Genomic DNA, 25,647 nt, shown 5'->3' with positions numbered 1-25,647 from the left:
ATTCTAAGAAATTGTCATTATTATTTCCGATTAACTTGGCTGGAGAAAATGACGTACTGATAACCAGTTTATAAGTAAACATAAATTTTCCAAGCTGTGTTTTCTATTTCTTAAATTAAGGAGAGGGCTCAAACCCGGAAAATAGTCCCAACATTTGTGCGCTTGTTTGTAATGACAATAAAATAATGACAGAAATCAATAATAATTTTTATTTTCATATAGCATATATTTACAAAGGAAAATCCTTGTTCAAACTGACTGAATAGCGATCGAGTTCGAAATCGGGATCGTTTAATGATTTTCGGTTTATGAAAGTTTCTTTAAAACAATTTTGGCACTTAACGAAAATGTTTACATCAAATAAACAATATAAGGGTGGGCCTATTATATTAATTATTGTGCATTGGTAACTTCTGCTCTGCAGAAAGACTAATTTTGTGCAGAATATATCTATTTGTACTTTTCTATTAGTTCTAGATTTGTTTTCTTCGTTTTATAAATCTACGTAGCGAGTACAAAAATCTCATGATCCGTAATTTTTCGCAGAAGGAATGAATAATTTTTGTGGAAAAAAATTTTTAAAAGCAAACTTCAACATTCATAAAGCTATAATAGAAAGTTAATTCTTCATTTCCCTGAATTATGAGTTACAGAGTAAGAAAGATGAATCTTTCTTCAATTGAATATCCTATTTATTCCATAATTCAAATGAATAAATTATTATTTTATTAAAAATTGTTGATGATATGGAATGAATTGAAATTAATGGCTGATTTAATCGTGGAGAAATTTCGATACAAATATCTTAGTCCCTAATAAATTATTATCGTTAGATGTTTCCTCGTTTCGCAGTTACGAGTATATTAAAACAAGTATCTAAAGCAGCGCTAGCAAATTCGGGAGAATTTTAAACTGAGTACCTAGAATGAACATAGAATGAATTTTTATATAGAAAATATCTAGCAACAGTCGTTGTACTTTTCTACCAGTAGTTACAAGGTCGGCTCGTATTTGCATTAACATTATTTTCTGGAAGTGTAGAGCAGAATTTGTTCTGTTTGAACTGGATTCTTCGTCAGAGGTAGAAAACTAGATTGTTAGAGTCTACTTCTGCATTTTTGGCACAAGAAGGATGGTCACTTATATGTGTCGATGTTAGTGAAACAATATCCACTCTGATCTCTGATATTTTTGGTGACCATTTGCTCTGATCAGCAATAACTTCTGTGCCAAGATACGAGAAAAACTGTTTCACCTAATTAAATCTATAACCAACCCATTGTCATATCTTTGTTCACTGGTTCGATACCATATAAAGTCGATATCAAGCCTAAAGAGCGCTCTTTAGACTTTCCGTTACCATTCACTAAAGGTTCCAACGAAGAACTTTGATTCAACGATGTTACTTCCGACGCGGGCATTCCAGAATTTTTGATAATGTCCGATTCTGCTTTGGATGATTCTAATCTTCCAGTATCTGGAAATGAGGAACATGAAACAGGTGTTCGTGGTGGAGATGAACATGGAGCATTTTCAACTGGACTGGGCATCTCTGGCGCTAAAGAATTTCTCGGCGAATATTCGATTGTTGGCAATCGTTTCGTTTCGGGAATCACCGAGTTAAAAGATGTTGATGTAGTTCTATTAGTTCTTTGCTGAGCATTAAAACTGTTTTGAGGAGGATGGAGAGATGCCGATGGCGCACTAACTGTTCTTCTAGCTTTAGATTTTTTACTAATTAATTTTGATGGAGGCGGTTCCAGCGTGTTATCGTTCTTTTCGTGAAGCACCACTTTAAATTTAGTTGGATGAAATGTAAGCATTCCTAGTTTCCTAGTAATTCGCGACCATTTTAAGGCTGGAGTTTCTGTATTAGTTGCTTGGTCGACTCTTTTCGGCGACTCTTCTTCGCTCGTTTCTTCTCCTAACGAACCAACACCACTCAAACTTGAATCACTAGGAGAAGTTTCTCCTTTAGTACTGGCTTGTTCTGAGCTAATTTGACTGCTGATTGAATCCATACTTCTACTTCTGTTGAAAGCGTCTCGAACTTGTTTCGTTGCATCAACAAGATTTGCCCATTTTTCCTTTTTGGCTTTCCTTTTCCCACTTGCCAATCTAGCAATTTTTGCAAATCGGCTAATGGGAGATTTTCGAACATTTTCGGCTAATTCCACTGGAATATTAGATTCAGTCGCAGTCTGCACAGATCCTTCTACTAATCCGATATTAAATCCTTTCATCAATCGTCTTTCTTTTTGCCGATTTTTCTTTCCCCCAGTTCCTGCAAAGCAGTAAACATAAATGAAACAGAAATTCTCATTAATACATTTTATGTTTCTCAAAATTTAACAAATAAATTTCATTTTTCTCCTCTTTTATTTATAAAGATTTTGAAAAACATTTTAATAAAATTTACCTTGAGAAGGATCGCTGGCCGAAGAAGTGTTAAATCCGCTGTTTTTTAGTATTTCAATTAATTCGTATCGAAAAGAAGAAATATCTTGTTTGATTTCATTAACATCATCTTCTGTAACTCCTTGGTTGTCAGCTTTCCTTTGCTCTTTGGTGATGTATCGTCTAACTAGGTTTCTCATTATTGTCTGCCAGATAGCGATAGATTGTGACAAATACAGTAGTGTAACAGCAATTTAATACTATCGTTAATATAGATCTAATGTTATTATTAAATATTCGTTAAACGATAACTTTTTATTAATTTATTTTAAGATTCAAATATATTTAACTACAGACAAAAGTACAAAATAATGGATATTTACTTGATATCTTTGATCTCTAGCGCTTGCTTGTTTGGCTTTTCTCTGAAAAAATAAAAAGTAAAAATAAAATAAAAAGTCTATCTTTTGTATTGATCCTATTTACTTACACAAATAAATGATATCACTAAAATATAACAAATGCATTTTTTGACAAGTAATATATACAGTAGTTTGTTTCTTAATATTTTAATTGTGTTCGGTATCTCTAAAATAGAAATGTGGAATCCACATTAGTATTACATGACACGACATAAACTTTAAGTCTAGTATTTCTCTTTATTATGATTTATATTATCTGGGATTTCACTTTTCACTGGTATAATAAATATCTAGTAATAATATAATCTTATTAAAAATCAGAAATCACAACCAAGAATATTTAAAAAAGACTGAACATGCAACAAAACAATACATGAATTAAATGTTCCCGCAATTACCTAATATACTCGTATATAATCATGTCTTTCCTTTGATATTCAACTTAAAACAGTATGATTTAAGTAAGATTGAATCGTTATAGAATCATCGTAAGAAATATACTGTATATGAAAAATTTAAATCATATAGTATATGCCAATCCGCGATTTTATGGATAAAATTGATAAATTAAACAGATATATTCTATTACAATATACTGTACGTGTTTTTCAAATGAGATCAGCCGGTGTCTTCAGATTGTGACGTAAAAAAGATTGTGTTAATGTCTAATGTCATATTTATATTGGATAAAATTTTTGCCTAAATCTTGTAATTATTTAATTAATTNCACAGGGAAAATGTTTTAAGAAACAGATTTTAAATTTTGAAAATAAGAAAAAATTTCTAATTTAAATTTATAATATAGACTATATAGCCTATGTGGTTACTGAAGCAATTTTAGTGCTTTTGCAAGTAATTTTCAGACAAATAGAATGAATTAATCCATAAATGCGCGAGAACTACAGAAACAACTGTAATAAGAAACGATTGTAATCAAACTACTAAATTTTCAAAATTTTATTTCGAAACGTCCAACAGTGTATATCAAGTATTAAAAGAATACTTGATCCACTGATTATATAAAAAGAATTAATAAAAACAAGTTTACAAACAGGAAATAGTTAACTGTGTTGTGTAACATTAAAGGTTTCCTTAAACAAATCATTAAACGTTAATTTGCGGACAATGGAATTCATGGATGAAAGCTCTTGCACATATTATTTGTTTCAACAACCTGAAACCAATAGGAAAATACCGCACACTATACTTTTATGAAAGCTTTGATTAAAAAAAAATCTACTGAAATATGGTTTAACAGATAGATAGAATTAAAGAAATTAATTTAATTTACATATATTTAAAATAACACCAAATTCAATTAATGAGCGCAAATCAATATTTCTAAATCGAGAATAATAATTGATTAACTTATATGTATATATGCTCTTTAGTTTGAAACGAAACACAGTAAACCATAAAAATATTTTATTTTCAAATTTAACCCGCGGTAAAATTTGAATACTTTTCAGGCAATATTTAAAAGTGTATTGTAATATTTATTACACATTCAGAGAATATTTGTTTAATAAAATGCCAGTTATATTACTTATTCGTTGATATTTCTATATTTACTAAAAAATATATCTTCTGACAGGAATAAATAATGCCAATTATTTGATGAATAAAGAAAAAAAATCGTCATCGTAATGTTTTTCTGCGATACTTTACAATTTATTTATACAACGAAATGGCTCGGTAGTCTTAATCGCAATACTGTATAATAAAATATCAGGCTAATAAGGCATAAAGGCATCTCCATTGCCATGTATTACCTTTATCTTACCGTTACATTCATGATAGAGATCGAAAATATTTTTATCCACGCTGTTATTCCATCCAGTATCTAATTGTCTATTCCATGTACAGTCTAAAACGTAGTATAATTCTGGATATTCCATTCCTGTTAAGGTATAGAAATCTTGATGACCTAAATATCCTTCAAAATAATATTTTTTGCACAGATATTCTATAGCAGTATGGTTGAGTAACGAATTATATAATTCGGATTGACGCATTTTCTTTAGATGAAAAAGAACAACTCCAGTATTGAAACCTTGTTTACCCGGTCTTGGAGCACCCACCGACGTTTGAGGATTTAATTTTCTATAAAATTGGAAATCTACACGATACTGGGGTTGCAAGTCGTTAGCTAATCCTATCACATTTGTAGGAGAAAACTTGTGAAAATGACGATGAAGATCGCCAATGTCAGCATTGAAAATCAAATCTAGATCGATCATAATAACTTTATCGATAGACAAGATGTGATGAATCAGTTCTGAGATGAAAAATATGTCATCATTATAACGACCGACATCTTTGGTGAAGAAGAACTTCCTCATTATTTTGATAAAATCTTGTGACTTTTCTATAATGTTATTAATATCGTAAAAACTTATCTGCAATATAAAAAATAAATTTATTAAAATTAGTAAAATGTTAAATCATAAAAAAATAGAAACATTAAAATAATTCTAAGACTATATTATAAATAATTTATGAAAAAACTATTATACTTTTTCATAAAAAATTGAAAAATATTTTATTTAAAATTTAAATTAAGAAAGTTATTTTAAAAATTATTTTACTTTTTAAAATTTAACTCTTTATTTATTTTTATATCTATTTTCCGTCTAGCTATTTTTTTTAAAAAGATTTTTTTGAGCTTTATTTAAAAATTTAAAAGTGAATCCTCAGTTTTGTTAAATTTAAAAGAATGATATATAAATAAATATTTTAAAATTTCATTTTTATATACAATTTATCCTTTTATGATATTATATTTGAATTTTCAATTAATTCTTTCGATATAATAATCTTCGCTTATTTTGATTATTATAATTAAAAATAAAAAAAGTTTTACATTAAAATGATTTGTTGCTAATTTTGTATGAACTCGTGTACACAAATGACCTTTCAAGAGTTCTAACAGCCATTCAGCATATTGACACAATATTTAATTTACGCGAAAAGTTCGGTTGAATTTATTAAAGATTTCGTCATGTGTAATTTATTTCGTTTGTATTTAATTTATAGTTTATGTATTACAAAAGTTTACATATAACAAAAGCCTGTTATTAATCGTCAATAAAATTAAATTACGGAATTAACTATTTAATACAATTATGAAAATTACTATTTGTTGCGTCGTAATAATATAAGTTTTAAATGCATTTTTCCTGGGGAAAATAAATTATTTTTACATCGTAAATTCATTTCTTCTTTTACTTAACAATTAAAAAAAATATATACTTAAAAGCAACTTACCGAAAATGTGCGACCAGTTTCTCTGATTATTTTTTTGAGAGTTCTTTTTACTCTCATTTTGCTCGGTTTGTCGAGAAAAATATGAAAATGCAGGTTACGAGAGGTATATCTAATAATACTTTTAACGCAGCGTAATAAATTTCTCAAGATTTTCATGTTGCGGTAAGCATATTTGCACATGAACGATAGGTGCACGGTTTCGGTACGAGGAAACGTCCATTCTCTAATGGCATTCACTTTCTCAGGTGTCTGACTGTTGATCATCAAACTGGATACGAACCAATACATTGAAGCTACATTATATAATAACAGAGAAAACAAACACGAGAACAAGACTATGTATGTTAAATAACGAAACTGATGATGATGGCGACAAATAAAGTCCATTTTAAAATATTACAATGAGCACCTTTTTACAGAGACACCCGACAGCCGACATAGTTATAATTAGGCCTATACAGAAGGTAACGTGGCAGGTTTTTATGCTAGATGACATAGTTTTAAGATCCGTGAGTTATCACCCAAGTTTTGAAAGCCTTGACCCTGTTTTTTCAATTTCCGGATTCACTAACGGAATATATTTCAACAATTCGAAATTTTATATTGCTCTTTACATTTTTTTAAAAATTAATTTTGATAATTTTATTTAAATAAAATCCAACAATTATAATAATATATTCCAGCGACCTCCTTCATTCTGACCTGAATATTTTACTTTTGTATAATAAACTAAGTTATTTGATTTACCGTTTTTGTGAATTAAATAAAAAACCCCAAAAACGAGAAATAATCAAGAAATTCCCCTACAGAATTTGACCTATATATTACTATTATTATTATTCTACGAATTAAATTTCGTAACTAGTTTAATGCTTAAAATTATGTATAAAAAATTAAATTTAAAAATATCTCCATAGCTCGATAAATTTATTACCCATATATTATATTATATTAAGAATAATAAATGAATTATTAATGAGAACAAATAGATAAATATATTTATTGAAATAAATGAATAAATTATGATAATATTTCTTGAAAATCCTCTATTTCATTATTCATAAAGTTATATTTTATTAATATAACAGCAATATTTTAAAAAATAATATTAACATAAAAAATATATTTTTTATTCACACAGCAATTTATTAATGTATTTCATCCTCATAATACATACAGATTTATTTTAAAATAAAAATATTATGATGCAGATTGTGTACTTGAACTGATTAACAAAACTCGTATTTCCAGTTGATTTCATGTACGAAATATTTAGACTACCGGAAATTAACTCGTCTCGACGAATCTTATTCGTAAATGTACAATAACCTCTCCATCTCATTCGAAGATGTTTTATGATGATTAAAAAAATCTACTTAAAACTTTCAAATGTTGCCCTTTATTTTTATTGTGTATTCAAATATACAAATATACTTTAATATTATATGAATTCTACAAAATAGATATAATATTCTCCCTTTAGTCCAAAATATTCGTTTTTATAGTTCTTTTACTCCAGAGCTGTTTCGTTGTTTTGTCCCTATGGTTGCTTCTCCTCTAACACGCTCCAACCACTTGTCAATGCTAATGGCATTCTCCGCCATTGCTCATGTTGGTAAATGGAGCCATTTGTTTTTTTCTTTGTTCAAATTAGTTACGTGTGATCGAGAAAGTGAAAAAAAATTCAAACTAAAACGTTAATGATACTTAGATCTCTATAAATTAATATTTGGCAGATGCTTAACAGTGATGTTGATGTTTCTATATAAAATGTAACAGAGAGAAAAGGTATCTTTTATTTATAAGAATAACTGGAACACACAAAAGGAATAAGGAAATATTTAAGATTCCATAGTTTTTATTTTTAGTATTAAATTTATAAAAGTTATACTTATTTTTTTATATTTATTGAGGATAAAAAAGAAAAAAAAAAACAGGAATTAGTTCAGAATAGACGTATAACAGCGATTAGAATATTTAAATCACAGAGGAGAAATGAGATAATGCTAACGGATTTTGTAAAAATGTAAATTGCAAATTATAGAAATGTTCAATTATGTTTAAAAATATTTATTGCCAATTTTATTTGATAAGTTTGAATATCTCTTTCATTCTTTATTAATATTAACGATTACTGATATGGTTTGCTGATAGATTTATACACTTCTGTATTAAATTATTCATTATAATATAAATTCTCTTCTAATATCTGTCTTCATTTATATAACTAACAAATTCATCAAATGGGTTCAAAAATATAAAGTAATATTTAGAAGAATTCATTTTAAAAATAGTTTTATTTTCTATTAATAAAAAAAATAATAGTCTAATTGTAATTTGAAATTAAGACACATTTATTAATATTATAAATGTTTATATATATATAAATGTAATAACTGTTATATAAAATTTTGAAAAAGAGAAATCAAAGTCTAAATGGATAAATAAAATACAACAGAGGAATCAAAACTGATTCAATCAAGAAGGAAAGAAAGGAATCTGAAAAAGAGTGGTTGCTGTCAATTATATGCTTTCTGCTAGTCTTGTTTTAAAGAAAGTTATTGTAGATAGTAAAAAGCAAACAAACTAATCGGAAACAGATCAAATCTATCAACAAAATGAATCAGACGAAGGAAGAAACAAATAAATACGCTTTCAATTCAATTATATAGAAAACGAAAAAATAAAGGTTTTTTTAGTTTACACAATTAAAAAATAAAGAAATGAATAAGAAGTTATATCCTAAATTAAAAACATCTATTATATTTTGCTATAACTTTTTATGAATTGAAGAGATATATTTGAAAGACGTCGTACAAATTTCTCTCTTGTAATTGTAGTATAAAAAAAATAATATTTTTTTTTTATCTTGCATTACTAAAATTTTGCACAAGTATAAAAGATTTATTTTATTATATTATTATTATTACTTTGTATTATAAGCATAAAGCGATTTCGTTTACTCTATAATACTAGAGTTGGTAATTTTGTGTAAAATTTTAAGAGAAATTTTAATATTCTCTATAATTATTGATTAATCTATATTTTCTACTCTATGTAATCGATTTATTGAGTAAGCGGTAGCAAATATTTAGAATATGTATTAGAAATGAAACGAAATGAAAAAAAAATTGAGAAATTCTTTAAAGTCATTTCTTGTCGTGAATATAAAATTATATGCTATAAATTTACTGACAAACACTTATTTTTGCGACAACGAAACAAAGCATAAGTAAAATATGACTCGAATAAATCAAGACAAATATGTTAAATGCTTTGTTTTTCATATGATAATATCACCAAAATTATTTAATATTAGTTTAATTACGCAAAGCAATATAAAATGAGAACTGCTCCAATAATTTTAGTAAATCTATGAGAAATTCCCTACAAAATTACGCAGATTTTTTATATTGATATTACGAAGTATTGATAATGAAATTGAAAATTTTGTTTTTCTCTGTGACTAATATATTATTGAGAAAATGTGATGAAGCAATGCAAGATGCAAAACATATATTTGTAATTAATTATAATTTATTTATTAATGCTATAATTTTGAGATAATTTGAGAAGCTAGTTAATTTACTATTTGTCTCTTATTTCGGGAAAAAATCGATTTGCATCATACTAATCCATTAGAAAAACAAAAACCAATACTAAATTAGCATACTTATAACAGAGAGTCTTTTAAGTATTATAAAATAAAAATCACAAAGCCGATTTTGTTTAGATTTAGCAGCTAATGTTCATCACAATATAAATTTGATTTTAGACCATCTTTATTTGAAAAATTCTAGTCAATTAAACTAGTCAATTCTAATCTAGTAAAATTTATTCAGTATATATAATTTTCATTAGTTTTTCTTGAAGAAAAAGTAATTCGATTAAATTAATCCGCAAAATTTAATATCTTAGGACATAAATTGCAGGATATAAAACAAATCTAATACTGTTCTACATTTATAAGATATACGAATATTTAAATAGATAAAATTAATTATCTTAAAAATTGTTTATTTGAATAAATTTGTAATCAGTGGCGGAGCCATTCGTATTTTTAAGAAGAGACTCAAAAGAACCTTTTGTGAGACAAGGTAAAATACATTTTTTGATTTTTCTGTTACTAATTTAATATATATTTTAAAAGTATCTCTAATTCAAAGGCTCACACCCTGGAAAAGGTGTCTGGCACTCTCCGGGGTGCATGCACTCCGGGTTGAAAACTCCATTATTCTAGGATAATTAATTACACTACATTATTCTACAGAAATGGGACACTATTTTTTCTGATTTTTCTCCATATTCTAAGAAATTGTCATTATTATTTCCGATTAACTTGGCTGGAGAAAATGACGTACTGATAACCAGTTTATAAGTAAACATAAATTTTCCAAGCTGTGTTTTCTATTTCTTAAATTAAGGAGAGGGCTCAAACCCGGAAAATAGTCCCAACATTTGTGCGCTTGTTTGTAATGACAATAAAATAATGACAGAAATCAATAATAATTTTTATTTTCATATAGCATATATTTACAAAGGAAAATCCTTGTTCAAACTGACTGAATAGCGATCGAGTTCGAAATCGGGATCGTTTAATGATTTTCGGTTTATGAAAGTTTCTTTAAAACAATTTTGGCACTTAACGAAAATGTTTACATCAAATAAACAATATAAGGGTGGGCCTATTATATTAATTATTGTGCATTGGTAACTTCTGCTCTGCAGAAAGACTAATTTTGTGCAGAATATATCTATTTGTACTTTTCTATTAGTTCTAGATTTGTTTTCTTCGTTTTATAAATCTACGTAGCGAGTACAAAAATCTCATGATCCGTAATTTTTCGCAGAAGGAATGAATAATTTTTGTGGAAAAAAATTTTTAAAAGCAAACTTCAACATTCATAAAGCTATAATAGAAAGTTAATTCTTCATTTCCCTGAATTATGAGTTACAGAGTAAGAAAGATGAATCTTTCTTCAATTGAATATCCTATTTATTCCATAATTCAAATGAATAAATTATTATTTTATTAAAAATTGTTGATGATATGGAATGAATTGAAATTAATGGCTGATTTAATCGTGGAGAAATTTCGATACAAATATCTTAGTCCCTAATAAATTATTATCGTTAGATGTTTCCTCGTTTCGCAGTTACGAGTATATTAAAACAAGTATCTAAAGCAGCGCTAGCAAATTCGGGAGAATTTTAAACTGAGTACCTAGAATGAACATAGAATGAATTTTTATATAGAAAATATCTAGCAACAGTCGTTGTACTTTTCTACCAGTAGTTACAAGGTCGGCTCGTATTTGCATTAACATTATTTTCTGGAAGTGTAGAGCAGAATTTGTTCTGTTTGAACTGGATTCTTCGTCAGAGGTAGAAAACTAGATTGTTAGAGTCTACTTCTGCATTTTTGGCACAAGAAGGATGGTCACTTATATGTGTCGATGTTAGTGAAACAATATCCACTCTGATCTCTGATATTTTTGGTGACCATTTGCTCTGATCAGCAATAACTTCTGTGCCAAGATACGAGAAAAACTGTTTCACCTAATTAAATCTATAACCAACCCATTGTCATATCTTTGTTCACTGGTTCGATACCATATAAAGTCGATATCAAGCCTAAAGAGCGCTCTTTAGACTTTCCGTTACCATTCACTAAAGGTTCCAACGAAGAACTTTGATTCAACGATGTTACTTCCGACGCGGGCATTCCAGAATTTTTGATAATGTCCGATTCTGCTTTGGATGATTCTAATCTTCCAGTATCTGGAAATGAGGAACATGAAACAGGTGTTCGTGGTGGAGATGAACATGGAGCATTTTCAACTGGACTGGGCATCTCTGGCGCTAAAGAATTTCTCGGCGAATATTCGATTGTTGGCAATCGTTTCGTTTCGGGAATCACCGAGTTAAAAGATGTTGATGTAGTTCTATTAGTTCTTTGCTGAGCATTAAAACTGTTTTGAGGAGGATGGAGAGATGCCGATGGCGCACTAACTGTTCTTCTAGCTTTAGATTTTTTACTAATTAATTTTGATGGAGGCGGTTCCAGCGTGTTATCGTTCTTTTCGTGAAGCACCACTTTAAATTTAGTTGGATGAAATGTAAGCATTCCTAGTTTCCTAGTAATTCGCGACCATTTTAAGGCTGGAGTTTCTGTATTAGTTGCTTGGTCGACTCTTTTCGGCGACTCTTCTTCGCTCGTTTCTTCTCCTAACGAACCAACACCACTCAAACTTGAATCACTAGGAGAAGTTTCTCCTTTAGTACTGGCTTGTTCTGAGCTAATTTGACTGCTGATTGAATCCATACTTCTACTTCTGTTGAAAGCGTCTCGAACTTGTTTCGTTGCATCAACAAGATTTGCCCATTTTTCCTTTTTGGCTTTCCTTTTCCCACTTGCCAATCTAGCAATTTTTGCAAATCGGCTAATGGGAGATTTTCGAACATTTTCGGCTAATTCCACTGGAATATTAGATTCAGTCGCAGTCTGCACAGATCCTTCTACTAATCCGATATTAAATCCTTTCATCAATCGTCTTTCTTTTTGCCGATTTTTCTTTCCCCCAGTTCCTGCAAAGCAGTAAACATAAATGAAACAGAAATTCTCATTAATACATTTTATGTTTCTCAAAATTTAACAAATAAATTTCATTTTTCTCCTCTTTTGTTTATAAAGATTTTGAAAAACATTTTAATAAAATTTACCTTGAGAAGGATCGCTGGCCGAAGAAGTGTTAAATCCGCTGTTTTTTAGTATTTCAATTAATTCGTATCGAAAAGAAGAAATATCTTGTTTGATTTCATTAACATCATCTTCTGTAACTCCTTGGTTGTCAGCTTTCCTTTGCTCTTTGGTGATGTATCGTCTAACTAGGTTTCTCATTATTGTCTGCCAGATAGCGATAGATTGTGACAAATACAGTAGTGTAACAGCAATTTAATACTATCGTTAATATAGATCTAATGTTATTATTAAATATTCGTTAAACGATAACTTTTTATTAATTTATTTTAAGATTCAAATATATTTAACTACAGACAAAAGTACAAAATAATGGATATTTACTTGATATCTTTGATCTCTAGCGCTTGCTTGTTTGGCTTTTCTCTGAAAAAATAAAAAGTAAAAATAAAATAAAAAGTCTATCTTTTGTATTGATCCTATTTACTTACACAAATAAATGATATCACTAAAATATAACAAATGCATTTTTTGACAAGTAATATATACAGTAGTTTGTTTCTTAATATTTTAATTGTGTTCGGTATCTCTAAAATAGAAATGTGGAATCCACATTAGTATTACATGACACGACATAAACTTTAAGTCTAGTATTTCTCTTTATTATGATTTATATTATCTGGGATTTCACTTTTCACTGGTATAATAAATATCTAGTAATAATATAATCTTATTAAAAATCAGAAATCACAACCAAGAATATTTAAAAAAGACTGAACATGCAACAAAACNCAATTAACATATAATTATATAACTGTAAATCTGCATTATATAATGCATGTTAATAATCATTACATTTCTATTTACATTTTATAATCTTTGTTTATTAAAACAAAATTGAAAAGTTCAAATTTTTAACAATTCTTAAATTAAATATTTATAATTTTTCTCGAATGAAACGCTCCTAAAGCGTTAAAAATGATAAATTTTGGCTTGTTTACAGATTTATACATTATTAAATTAACGAGCAATTATTTATTGTGACATTGTTACAATGACGGGTTGCAATTTTCAATTATATTTTAAGTTTGTATATGCGCTGGATTTTACCAAATTTTTCCTGTTATCAACAGTCCCGCCAGCCATCTATCAAACTCCGTTTTGGAGATAATTTTTGAATTGAAATAACATGACTTCTGTTCTAAACTGAAAGTTCATACAATGTTGATCGGGGTCCCCTGTCCCTAATCTTTCCATATATTTTCTAATTTTCATCTACTTAACTCCGTTTTCGAAATTAAGGAAGGACAGACAGACGGCTGTGGGAATTTATAGGTCTGAAATTTGAAAATTTCAATTATGATCAGTTATAATATTCATTACATTTTAATAATAACTGAAAACAGGAATGCAATAATTTATAAATTATACAGTAAACAAAGTGTTTAATTATACTAATATTTTGTCCAAAATATACGATTATCATATTTTGGATCTTTGTTTAATAACGAAGAGTCGTTTTATTTCTCTTTTGACATTTATTCTGAACAAGCAGAAGCCCAAATATACAAAGAGAAACATTATTATTTGAAATAAATAAAAGTGCGTTATTTATATAAAAATTTAAGTTATAAAATGAAAGTATTATTATCTGAACTTTTATATATACATTTTTTATTTAAGCGTCTTACAAAGTTTATTTTTTAACTAATCTAAGAAAGCTTTTACTATTTAAACATTTATTGCGCCTATAATTATACGTAAACATTAAAAATAAAGCAATTTTTATAATATATTTGTCTTTTTTATTCATTAGCGAATAAATATTATTAATTAGAGAAAAGAATTTTTACGTGAAATTTATAAAAGCATTATTTTATCAATAAGAGAATACGATAATAAGGATCCATACAAACCCTAATAGTTTTCAAGTGTTCTTTTTTAGCAGTTCTAGACTGTCCGCATAGTTTCTTACTGATCCACCTCATTAGATAATAACAACTTTTTACAGTTGGAATGATATTGAAAGGTGGAGGAACAGTTCCCCCGTCTTCAAAATAACTCATCCATAATTTACTTCTGGCAAACTTCCACTCGATATCAGTTTGTTCCTTAAAGAATAGAAAAAAAATTTAAAAAATAAAAATAAAACATAAAAATTATTTTTGCAGAATAACCTGAATTATTTATGACAGAAAGGTTATTTTTAAGAAAGTTTAAAAGTTAAATTTCCATTGGGATTAGAAATGTCTAACAGCAAAACTTTTAATAGTCCAAATTAATACTAATGAAGACATATAACATTTATGAAAGCCAAGTTCATTAGACCTTAAAATGTCAAGAGTCTTTCAATTAAAAGTAAGTATTGATCGCAATGTCCTTTTACTACCTCACGCTTAATTGCTAGATTAACGCGTTGGGTTTCATAAAAATTTCAATTGTTTACGATTAAAATACTGGAATGAAAAGAATAGATACTTACAGAGATCATTTGATAAGAGTGATTCATCATAGCAATCAGCAGATTGAGCAGCACCACAACATTAATCACACAATACGATCCAAACATTAACATGCCCCAGAATCTAGTATAACTTTGGATACCAGAAAGTTCAAAATTATCCAGATCTATCAAACCAAAGCTGGCCCAAAATAAGGTTTGAGAGGATTCGAACAGGCTAGAAAGAAATAATTTAATTTTATAAACAAATAAAAACCTTTTAGGTTTTATAAAATCTTATTTAATATGATTTTAAACAAGTTATTTATTTGGTTTTAAAATATGTAGATAAGTTTATAACAACGTAAAAGTATAAATTAAATTTAAAAAACAGTGATTCGTAAATAAATGATAAATTAAATAAATAAAAATAAATTTCAAAAGCAAAATAATAAAAGAAACACAAAAAATAAGAATACAAAAGCGCAAAAATCAAATTCTAAAATTGATTGAGTCATAGAATTTTTTGTAGGTCGATTTTAGATTTCTACATTTTAGTTTAATGACTAAGTTACATTCGAAATTACATATGAAACAGAGTTTGACGTTTTTATATTTCTTAGCCATCTCCAAAAAGTTCAAGAATAACAATTTTCAAAACAAAAATGGGAACGATACAATTTGTTGGAATTTTGATCATTCATACTTTTTTAGTTCAGTTCCTTTAGCGATTTCTTTTACAATTTAGAAAATAGCCTGTAGCTACTTAAAATAACATCAGTTCGAAAATATATACGAATTCGAAAATTTTAAAACTGCATGCATTTTTATTTTAGAAATAACGTTGCACTGATATCAAAATAATTCATCATTTCATTGTATAAGCCGTTTAAAATGAAGGAAATTAAAATTTTCTAATAATATCGTTTGCATTATAGAAAAAAATATATAATACTGATTGACTTAAAAATCAGAGAGACTAAAACTAGCTTTTAACCATACGTAATTAACGAATCGAAAATTGATGACACTATAAATGAATGTCACATTAACTGAAAAAGAATGAATGAACAATTAGTGCAGTGATTATATTTATAATCAAATATCTGATAGCAGGAAATTGCAAATATATCTTTTTACATAATTTACAATTAAAGCATAATTAATTACCAGTTAGAATATTTAGTGGCAGAATATCATGTAATAAATTTATTGTATCTTGTTCGGAGACAGATAAAAATACTGAATAAGTAAAGAATTTATCGTCTGTATTTACTTAGCAAATCTTCTCCACGTAAGACAAGCACCGGGCTCGGTTTTAGTATCGTTGAGATTTCTCCCCGAAATGCAGACCTTCTTCTCCATCTCGGCATAATACCAGAGCAGTTGATTCATGCCACAAGCGAAGGCAAACAAGACTAAGGTGTAGACGAAGAAAAACTTGACTATATCGATCACCATGCGACCAAGTGATATTTGTAATGGTCCCAAATGGGGATTGACAGAAAAAATGTAGACCAGCTTTAGGGAACTGGAAAAAATTCTCTATATTTATTTAATACTGTTATATAATTTTTTAAATAAGCAAATTAAACGAACAATTTTTTTATTATCAAATTTATTATACCTGAAAATATTTGCAGCCGCAAACAGACCTTCTGCAATCAACATGGGATCCCAAGCATCCCACTTTTCTCTTGGCAGATAAGCTGTCCCTCTATTTTGATAAATTTCTTTTTGAACCTAAAATCGAATATAAGTAAGTAACCTATAAGAATATAACCTAAAATTAAATTTTAAGGTAATATAATCATATCTTTTATCACATTAAATATGTAAGAATTTCTGTTTAGTTTTAATTAACCAGACAAAAACCTTTTTTATTTTTAATATTTACATTATGAACATTCGAAATATTACTCTTTGTTAAATAATCATAATTTTCATAGTTATAAAATGAATTTAAAATATAGAAGATACAAGTATATTTCGATCAGCGGAAGTTATTTAAAAATTAAATAGGTCTAATTATCGAGCAAAATTTTAATTTACACTCTCAATTAAAAGGACAAGTTAATTCATTTAATTCTTGAAAAATTTTATTAACACTCATTGAATTAAATCAAACTTAGATAAGATATAACATTATTCACAGATGATAACAGCTGTTTCTCAGCATGAATTTCAATTGATAGGAATGATAGATATTCCTAATTTTAAAATGGGAAAATAATTATTCAGAGACTATCATAGACAGAAAATTCAATAAGGTTTATGACCTTTATCTTTCGATTTTTCTGATTTTATTATATATATCTTCTTTTGTAAAAAAACAATAAGTTCAAAACATCGTATAATTACATTTTTAAAATTAAAATATGAGAATTTTGAATGGAATGAATATTATAAATTTCTTAAAAAATACTAAAAATACACACGATTTAATTTATTAAATTTTAAAAGTAAACATTAAATATTTATAAACATTTTTATTAAAAATTCAGCAGGTCCGATTTGTTCAAAATTATTATCCAACAAAATACAGAGATTCAACATTACCATAATTTTAACTTTATCCAGTGGGATTACGATACATTCTATATCTATAAAGTTAAAGGCATGGGATTACGACATATAATTCCACATAATAGAGTCCTGTGTCCTCACCAGAGACGTGACAAACTGCAAGTATTAAATAAAGGGCGATAAAATTCGTTCTATTCTGCATAATCTCTTTCTGATCAAATCCGTGCATTCAGAATAAATATTCCGAAATATATGGGAAAGTACAAAATGTAAAAATCTAAACAAAAATACAACGTTAACTTACACACACACACACAGTACACATACAGAAAATTACATTAAAAATATTAAAATATTTCGTTTTTTTGGATGAATTAATTATATTACATTATACCAACTAAAAATAAATTTATTTACAAAATAAATAAAAAATATATATATTCTAAATGAAACAATAACATATTTTTTTTTCTAAAAGTAGCTAATTAAGTCGAATGCAAACAAATGATAACTTAGCAAATGTGTTTTTATATACCGTCAACGTAGAAAATGAAATTAAAGAAATTCGATTAGATAACTGACAAATCTAATTTTTATGCCATTTTATTTTTAGAAATCTCATTTTATGAAATTAAATCCAAATTAACGGGATAATTAATTTTCGAGTAGTAAAACATAGATATAAATATATTAAATAAATATCTAAGTTAATTCAATATATATTTATTAAATTATCGTACCAAAATATGAACTTCGCATAAGAGCGCTTTTAATATATTTTTTTCCCTTTAATCAGACCGTGAAATTACTGCAATACACTACATAGATTATATATGAACGGTAAATGGAGTTGGAATGAAAATTTAGGAATTGATGGCATTTTGCAGCCTAAACGATGCAGATATTATACATGTAAATGATTATTATGTAAGAGAATTGATAGTTTTATTAATTTTATAGTAGATATGCTTGTTGAAGATACAATTATTACCTCATCATACTTAAGAAACGATTTTATTATAACGTTTTACACAAAATTGCCTTTAAAAAAAGACAATTTTTAAAGAAATAAATAGTGATACTTCATTTCTTCTAGATGCTTCTCGCAAATATTTATTAAATTTTTTAAAACCAAATTTTTTTCCGATTTCGTATTAAAAAATAAAGGAAAATATATAAAAACTGATTAAAATGAACTTAACATGTTAAATATATCGCATAATCGATTCTTAAATTCTCTATAATTAAGTGCGAAAGAAAAAAGAAAATACAGTATATCCAATTTATTTTAAATATTATAAAATCAAATAAAAATTTTCATAGATATTTAATTGATTTTTATAGTTTGTTTTTTTAGTTTAAGGAAATATTATCTGTCTCATTTCAGAAAAATTTTACTAGTCAAACGAAAGCTTTATTTATTATACGATAATTTTTTATAAAATAAATTTAAAAGATCAGATTAATAAAAATCGAATTAATTTTTATATAGCCTATATTTTACAAAAAAAAAAAAATTATAGAAAAGAATTATATTCTTTAAAAATTCAAAAATATCGTGATCATTATAATATATAATTTTAAAAATACATATTCGTATAATTACATAAGAAAATACATACACACACACATATATGTTAATAAAAAGACTGAATTATTTATATTTTATTAATATTTATCCAAATAAAAAAGTTGATTAATTATTAGATTAAAGTTTATATCAAAGTTGCAATAACTAATTTAAACATATGAAGATCGAGATTGTTAAGGTGTCAGTCTGACACTCGTAATCGAACCCGGGCAAGCAACCTTAGAAATTTTTTGTGGGCATTCCTCCTGGATATGTCGGCCTCCCTTCCTCACTACTTGCTGTCCCATTTTGGGCTTAATCGAAGTCATGACGGGTATGGAAAAAAAGCCCTCTTACGTTAGTGCCCACAGGTGAAAAGAGTAAAAAATGGCAAATGATAATTTGTTAAGATATACAGTACGCTAAAATATGCAATAAATATATTCCATAGTCTTGGATTAAATTATTTATTAACTTCTATAACAATTGCCGGTTTAATATTCAAATTATCTTTTACATTCCTTAATTTTAACATTTAAAGATTAATTTTTTTCGTCGGAGAAATTAAAAGTCTCGAGTTTTTATAATACAGTTTCTTTTTCTATATCAAGATTCAATCACAGAAAATAAAAATATTCGCTTCTCTATTGGATAGTTTGTACGTAACTATAAACGACAAATCTTTTTTCCTTGAAGCGAATTAGAATATGGAAGTGGATGTTTCCTTTTTACTTACATTGAAATTGCATTTCGTCAACAATAAATTTTTCTATAGAAAAAATTATCTTCTTCACCCATATATGACAAATTGTATAAAATATTTAGAAAACTACCAAGAAGCTAAAATCGTATTAAATTTCAGAATTGATTCTTTATTAATTTGATAATGCCAAGTCGTTAAATTCAACTTTCATTCTGACAGTAATCCGGATTGTGACAGAATCTGAACTTGATAACTAACATTAAAGAATTATAAAAATAGTAACCAGAAAAATAATTATATATTTTATTATTCTTTTTCAAAATTTAATTTATGTAATTTTTATTTTAATTATCGATCATTTTTTTAATAATAAAAATAATTAACCGACTTTAAATTCAATTGTTTCAGAAATTCGATTTAGGACAATTCAATTTTCTCCAACTTAATAACTAATATAATTTAATTTAAGTTAAATTTTCCTGTGTGATTGCTCTTTTAAAACTTCTTTATTTGAGGACGTTTCATTACTAATTTTATAACAACTCATAACAATAATTTTACTGATAAGAAATAAAAATGTCGATTAAAGTCATTTATTCTCTTTTTTAAAATTAATTTTTAATCTCTTTTTCAATATGATTTATATAAAAGCTGCATCTTTCAATGTTTTGTCTATCAATCTTCTTTAATGCACTGAAGGGCTATTGAGAAATATCGTTTTCAATCAACTAATTGAAGAATATAATATTAAGTCCATAAGAAATTCTGATTAGAGAGAGAGAGAGAGACAAAAAGAGAAAGAGGGAGAGAAAGATGACTAATATCGAGTTATAAAATAATTATATACATACATATTTTCCTTTCCTTGGCTATCATAAGCATTCTCATTCTATGTAAAAAGGAAATATACTTTGTATGTAGGGGGCATGTAAATAATACTTTGCAGTTAACTCATATATAGAAATTTTTCCTGTAGAAGAGATACCTAATATCATCATCTTTCCCTTGGGAAAATGATTACATTAGTCTAATTATTGATATTAAACATAAATCTGTGCATAAAAACAATAATTATTTATAATTATTTTATATGCGTAATTTTTAATTACTTTTTAAAAATTTTAAAAAAATTTTAGTGTTAAAATTTAAAAATAAGAATCATAACACGATTCAAAAGCTTTTAAAATGTTTAAACTTAATTTTAGTATAAAAATTAAATATATATTAAATAATTAATAATTTACAAATTTATTTTCTTTATTAACAAATTTTCTTTTATTAGCATCATCTAAAGCAGTGATGAGCAACTTTTTTTTTGCGTGCGGGTCGGAAAGGAACTTCGTAGGTTTCAGGCAGGCCGCATACATTTTTTGTTTTTTTTTTTTTGAGTTGCAAGCTTCAAGCCTGCCGAGTAACGACATGCCAAAACCGCCAGTACACTAAATACTAAAATAATATATGCTAATGATACGCAAACTAATAATATAGAGTTTATTCTCGTCTTTTGACTGGTCGAGTTTAGTTTAAATGTTCATCGTCACGAATATCGGCTTAATTGGAGTTGTATAATGGCACGAAGCAGAAAACGAAAAAATAAAACTATACTGCCAAAGCCATGGGGCCATATATAAAGAAAGGACATCGCGGGCCGCAAGCGGCCTGGGGCCGTGGGGTTGCTCATGACTGATTTAAAGCATAATTAATCCGAAATACGTACAATTAATGATGCAAATGTTCTCTTGATTATATTAGTCTTTAGAATAAAACGATTATTTGATGCGAAATTTGACTGTGAAGGAATGTTTATATTTTAATAAATTTTTATGCAGAGATTATCATTAATGCAATTGTTTTCTAAAACTTACTTGAAAATAAGCCACTATTCTCAAGGCCACTGTTGCCACATAGAGAGAGTTAGTGATGAAGTCGATGATATTCCACATGTCATTCACATATTCTGTTAGGCCGAGTTCCCAAAGCTGTTTTATTTCACTCCATATAAGACCTATATTTTTCAAAATGTGTGCAAATAACTTCTCAATTAGGAACTTACTTAATTTACTAAATGCAAAACAAAAAATTCTATCTAATTTCAATTTAAAATACGAACCAAAGCGTTCTTACGAACATATATTACATTCTAAATGTTAAACATACACTGACATACCCATTACCCATGCTAGAATCATCAGTTCCACGATGCTAGGAGTTGCTCCTCTTTTGGTGGTGACGTCTCCTTTGACTCGTGCCTTCATCTCTTCCGTTCCGAACCATTCCACCACCACCGTTTCGATTCTTTGCGATGCCAAAATCAGCAACACTACAATAATTTCAAATTCATTTTATATTTATATTTTATAAATATTTTGATTTAATTATTAATATATTTCGGCTAATATATTACATTTATTCAACATGTGAATTGTGAAAAATTATATGCTCGTATTAATCTAACTTGAAATTCAAGTACTTAACGCTTCCTCTAGTTATATAATTGAAATAAATATAAATTAATATTAAATTAATAAAAAAGTAACTATCAGAAAAATTTCTGAAATTCTTTAATAATTTAACTTACGAATTAAATTATTACTGAATTATTCGTCTAATTTAAACTAATATTTCACTAGTTATGGTTTGCTTATAAAATAATTTTCAATGAATTGTATTCTTTTGGAATAAAGCATGGAATGTTCATCCAAATTGAAGTGTGATTAAAAAAAAAATTAAAAGATTACAAAACCTAATATAAATATCTTGCACTAAAAATTTAATGCTACCCATTTTAATGTACATTAAAATATTTTAAAGATAATTTTTTTTCTTATTTTTAATAAATAATATCTATTTATTATGTTTTACGCGAAACTACACGTTGCACGAACTCTTGATATTTACAACACCCTGCATGTCAAGAAATCACAGCCAACACAGTTGTTGCATCATCTCATCTCAGATGTTTGACACATTTCAAGCTATTTTTTTTCGGTTCACGTTCAATTTAATGTCCTGAGAGAATCAGGAAATTCCAGAATGAAAACATGGAAATGAATTCTAGAGAACATGATCGGGGCAATAGATAAATTCACTGGAGATAATCCTATCGTGAATAAAATACTTTTTTTAATCTGCTGATCAATGCGTGATGTTTTCCGTCTTATATAGAAAGATATTTTAATAAAGTCCTCTTATAATAGTTTAGAAAGCCATAAGTGTTAATACACTGTGTTAACATGCTATTGAAGTCAAAAGAATTATCACCTTGCTATGAAGATAGAATCTAAAATGAATCAGATATGACAATAGTAGTAGAAGTTATATGAAAATAAAATATTAAGAATGTCAAAGTATAATCAAATTTTATTTAAAAGCAATTATAATTACGAACAAGGTTTAATTAACTTTTCTTTTAATTAAATAAAAACTGCATCAAGTGCTTATTTTTCTAAATAAATATTGATACATGCCAATGAATTTTGTTTACTCGAAGTAAAATTCGTTCGAACAAAAATAAAGTGAAGTTTAATAATAAATATTAATATAATAGTACTGAGTAACAGAGAAATTTTTGTATTCGGGGATTTGATTTTTTATTATCTCGGTACTCAGAAAATTCAGTTAGGTACACTTGACTTTTCGAATGTTCGAAATATGCAATATTATAGAAATATTTTAAATTAACTTTAATAAGATGGGCTATTAGTATTAAAAAGTCATAGTATATAATTTCTTAAGAAAATTAGTAATGGAATTTTTATCTATATCTTTTTTTATTTTAAATAAAATTTAAAAAAAACACGAATTTGTGATAATTATTATAAATAAAAAGTTAGATAGCAGTCGATCTTGAAATTTAGTCAAAGAAGCAAATCTCTTAACCATTAACCATCAGAATTTGATAGCATCAATCATCCTAATCTCCCTGCAAAATTTCAGAAATTTTCGGCAAAAGACACAAGAGTTATTAAGTTTCAAAAAAGGTGAACAAAATCGTGCTTCTCACACACTAACATCCATACATACAGGAAAAAATCCCTTTCTTTCATTTCTCGACATTTTAAGGTGCCCTGAGTCCAAAAATGTAAAAGCCTTGGAGGGTCTCTGTTTTGTCCGATTGCCTTACTCTCCCTTGTTAAATGTACTGTACATAACAGCCAGGAAAGTAAAATCAAAATTCTTCTATTGTATTTCTATTACACGGTCCAAAACTATAGATTTGTTTACTGTATATTTATTATTCTGCCCAATGAAATTACGATTTTGCTACTGTATTCATTGAATACTTTGGGCAAATGTTGGGCACTTATAAAACAATAACGTCTTACCTAAGCGTTCGGGATTTCATTTAAAGCATTGTGAAATTACTTATATGTATAACTTTTAGCTCTTTCGAATAAAGACCTTCCTATTGGCAAGGCATTGTTTTCATTGGTGTCTCTTAACCTTATATGCAAACTATTCACTAACACAACTACCAATAGTTGCTCTAATGCTATTGACATACCAGAAAAAGCTAGAGATATGACGAATATCACAAAATATGTAGAAATATGTTACATAAAATCAACATAATTCGTTTCAGAAATCGAAGGAAATGTCAAATATGTAGGTTTGACTTTCCAACATATCAAAAAGAAAAATATGTTTTAGCATATAAATTCGGGGTTTACTAATTTAATTATTTTCTTAGTATTCGAGAAAAATCCGAATTAAATACATAACTTATTTATCCGGATTTTTCTACATATGTGGCAAACAACAACAACAACTAAACACTAAAGTATTTTGTTGGGAAGAAATCTTATGAGTGAAGCTATTTGAAACATATTTCTTTATATTATTTCAATGAAAACATAACATTGAATCATCTTCGAGAGACAAAAATTTCGAAATATGTTTCAGCATTAACTTTGAATTAATACGCATTTCTGGAATGATCATATTAATAATATTGAAATAACTTGAATAATTGCAAAATGTTTAAATGGCAATAAATTGGCTATAAATAAGAATGTGTATAAATCAACATCATTTACTCAATTCTAATTGAATTGGATTTTACTGTAATTTATTTTATTTGACATAATTAAATTACTCATATTATATAATAAATTTACAAAACTTCGTAAATTAAGTATATAAATAAAAATGTATTTCAAATGTACTATATTTAAGAGTTGAAAATTTAAATGAATATTTAAAAAAATCTGAAACGGTCTTCATTTCAAACGAAAATTTTCTATAGGCCTAATCATTTTTATATTATAAAATTAAGATATTTTTTAAACATTCGAAGCCTTAGAGCTAAATTCTGAGACCTGAAAAAGGCAAAATAAAATAATAAATGTGGATCCCTTCAGAAAATCATAAAAGCATGCAAATAAAATCAGACGTTTGCTGTTTATTAAAAGAATAATTAAACAATAGAAGTCCCTTCTGCTTCCGGATCCCTAGTCCACTTTATCTGGATTTACTTCAATAATCAAATGAATTTTTTAAAAGACGAAAGGATCAGCTAGACACGAAAAAATGCAAAAAAGAATCATTTTAAATGGTTTAACAAACTTAATATACTCATGAATTAGAAATATTATATATTCGACAATTTAATTGTAATATTTT

The 25,647-nt window shown here is 27.2% G+C and overlaps 3 protein-coding genes across 4 annotated transcripts in view; all 3 read right to left on the bottom strand.

Annotated features, from left to right (window-relative positions):
- On the bottom strand, positions 1-3,511 carry LOC111620272 (transient receptor potential-gamma protein-like). Its single transcript, XM_023362167.1, has 3 exons — positions 2,781-3,511; positions 2,420-2,603; positions 1-2,284 (listed from the first exon to the last, which is right to left on the bottom strand). The coding sequence occupies exons 2-3, from the start codon at positions 2,595-2,597 to the stop codon at positions 1,266-1,268; spliced, it is 1,197 nt and encodes a 398-aa protein (XP_023217935.1). The 5' UTR covers positions 2,598-2,603; positions 2,781-3,511; the 3' UTR covers positions 1-1,265.
- Positions 3,512-4,552: 1,041 nt separating this feature from the next.
- On the bottom strand, positions 4,553-6,374 carry LOC111620252 (xyloside xylosyltransferase 1-like). The gene is made up of 2 exons (XM_023362148.1): positions 6,087-6,374; positions 4,553-5,218 (listed from the first exon to the last, which is right to left on the bottom strand). The coding sequence occupies exons 1-2, from the start codon at positions 6,372-6,374 to the stop codon at positions 4,553-4,555; spliced, it is 954 nt and encodes a 317-aa protein (XP_023217916.1).
- Positions 6,375-10,390: 4,016 nt separating this feature from the next.
- The window catches only part of LOC111620290 (transient receptor potential-gamma protein-like), a 63,703-nt gene continuing 48,446 nt past the window's right edge, over positions 10,391-25,647 (bottom strand). Inside the window, exons 7-16 of one of the 2 annotated variants that reach the window (XM_023362194.1) lie at positions 22,193-22,345; positions 21,891-22,030; positions 21,743-21,814; positions 16,854-16,969; positions 16,503-16,757; positions 15,269-15,464; positions 14,703-14,897; positions 13,171-13,212; positions 12,810-12,993; positions 10,391-12,674 (exon numbers count right to left, since the gene is read on the bottom strand). In XM_023362194.1, the coding sequence (XP_023217962.1) occupies positions 11,656-12,674; positions 12,810-12,993; positions 13,171-13,212; positions 14,703-14,897; positions 15,269-15,464; positions 16,503-16,757; positions 16,854-16,969; positions 21,743-21,814; positions 21,891-22,030; positions 22,193-22,345 (2,372 nt within the window). In that variant the 3' untranslated portion in view covers positions 10,391-11,655. The remainder of the gene's footprint in view (positions 12,675-12,809; positions 12,994-13,170; positions 13,213-14,702; positions 14,898-15,268; positions 15,465-16,502; positions 16,758-16,853; positions 16,970-21,742; positions 21,815-21,890; positions 22,031-22,192; positions 22,346-25,647) is intronic. The other variant, XM_023362195.1, reaches the window with a different exon arrangement.

This window comes from Centruroides sculpturatus, unplaced genomic scaffold (genome assembly GCF_000671375.1).
Source record: "Centruroides sculpturatus isolate CEXI.00-Female unplaced genomic scaffold, Cexi_2.0 scaffold4, whole genome shotgun sequence".
Lineage (NCBI taxonomy): Eukaryota > Metazoa > Arthropoda > Arachnida > Scorpiones > Buthidae > Centruroides > Centruroides sculpturatus.
This window is presented reverse-complemented; position numbering and strand designations above follow the sequence as displayed.

Excerpts from the sequence above, each read along its gene's own strand:
- LOC111620272 (XM_023362167.1), bottom strand. The coding sequence starts at position 2,597 with ATGAGAAACCTAGTTAGACGATACATCACCAAAGAGCAAAGGAAAGCT. Across the intron at positions 2,285-2,419 it reads GGCCAGCGATCCTTCTCAAG|GAACTGGGGGAAAGAAAAAT; the intron begins GTAAATTTTATT and ends ACTGCTTTGCAG.
- LOC111620252 (XM_023362148.1), bottom strand. The coding sequence starts at position 6,374 with ATGTATTGGTTCGTATCCAGTTTGATGATCAACAGTCAGACACCTGAG. Across the intron at positions 5,219-6,086 it reads AAACTGGTCGCACATTTTCG|ATAAGTTTTTACGATATTAA; the intron begins GTAAGTTGCTTT and ends TTTATATTGCAG.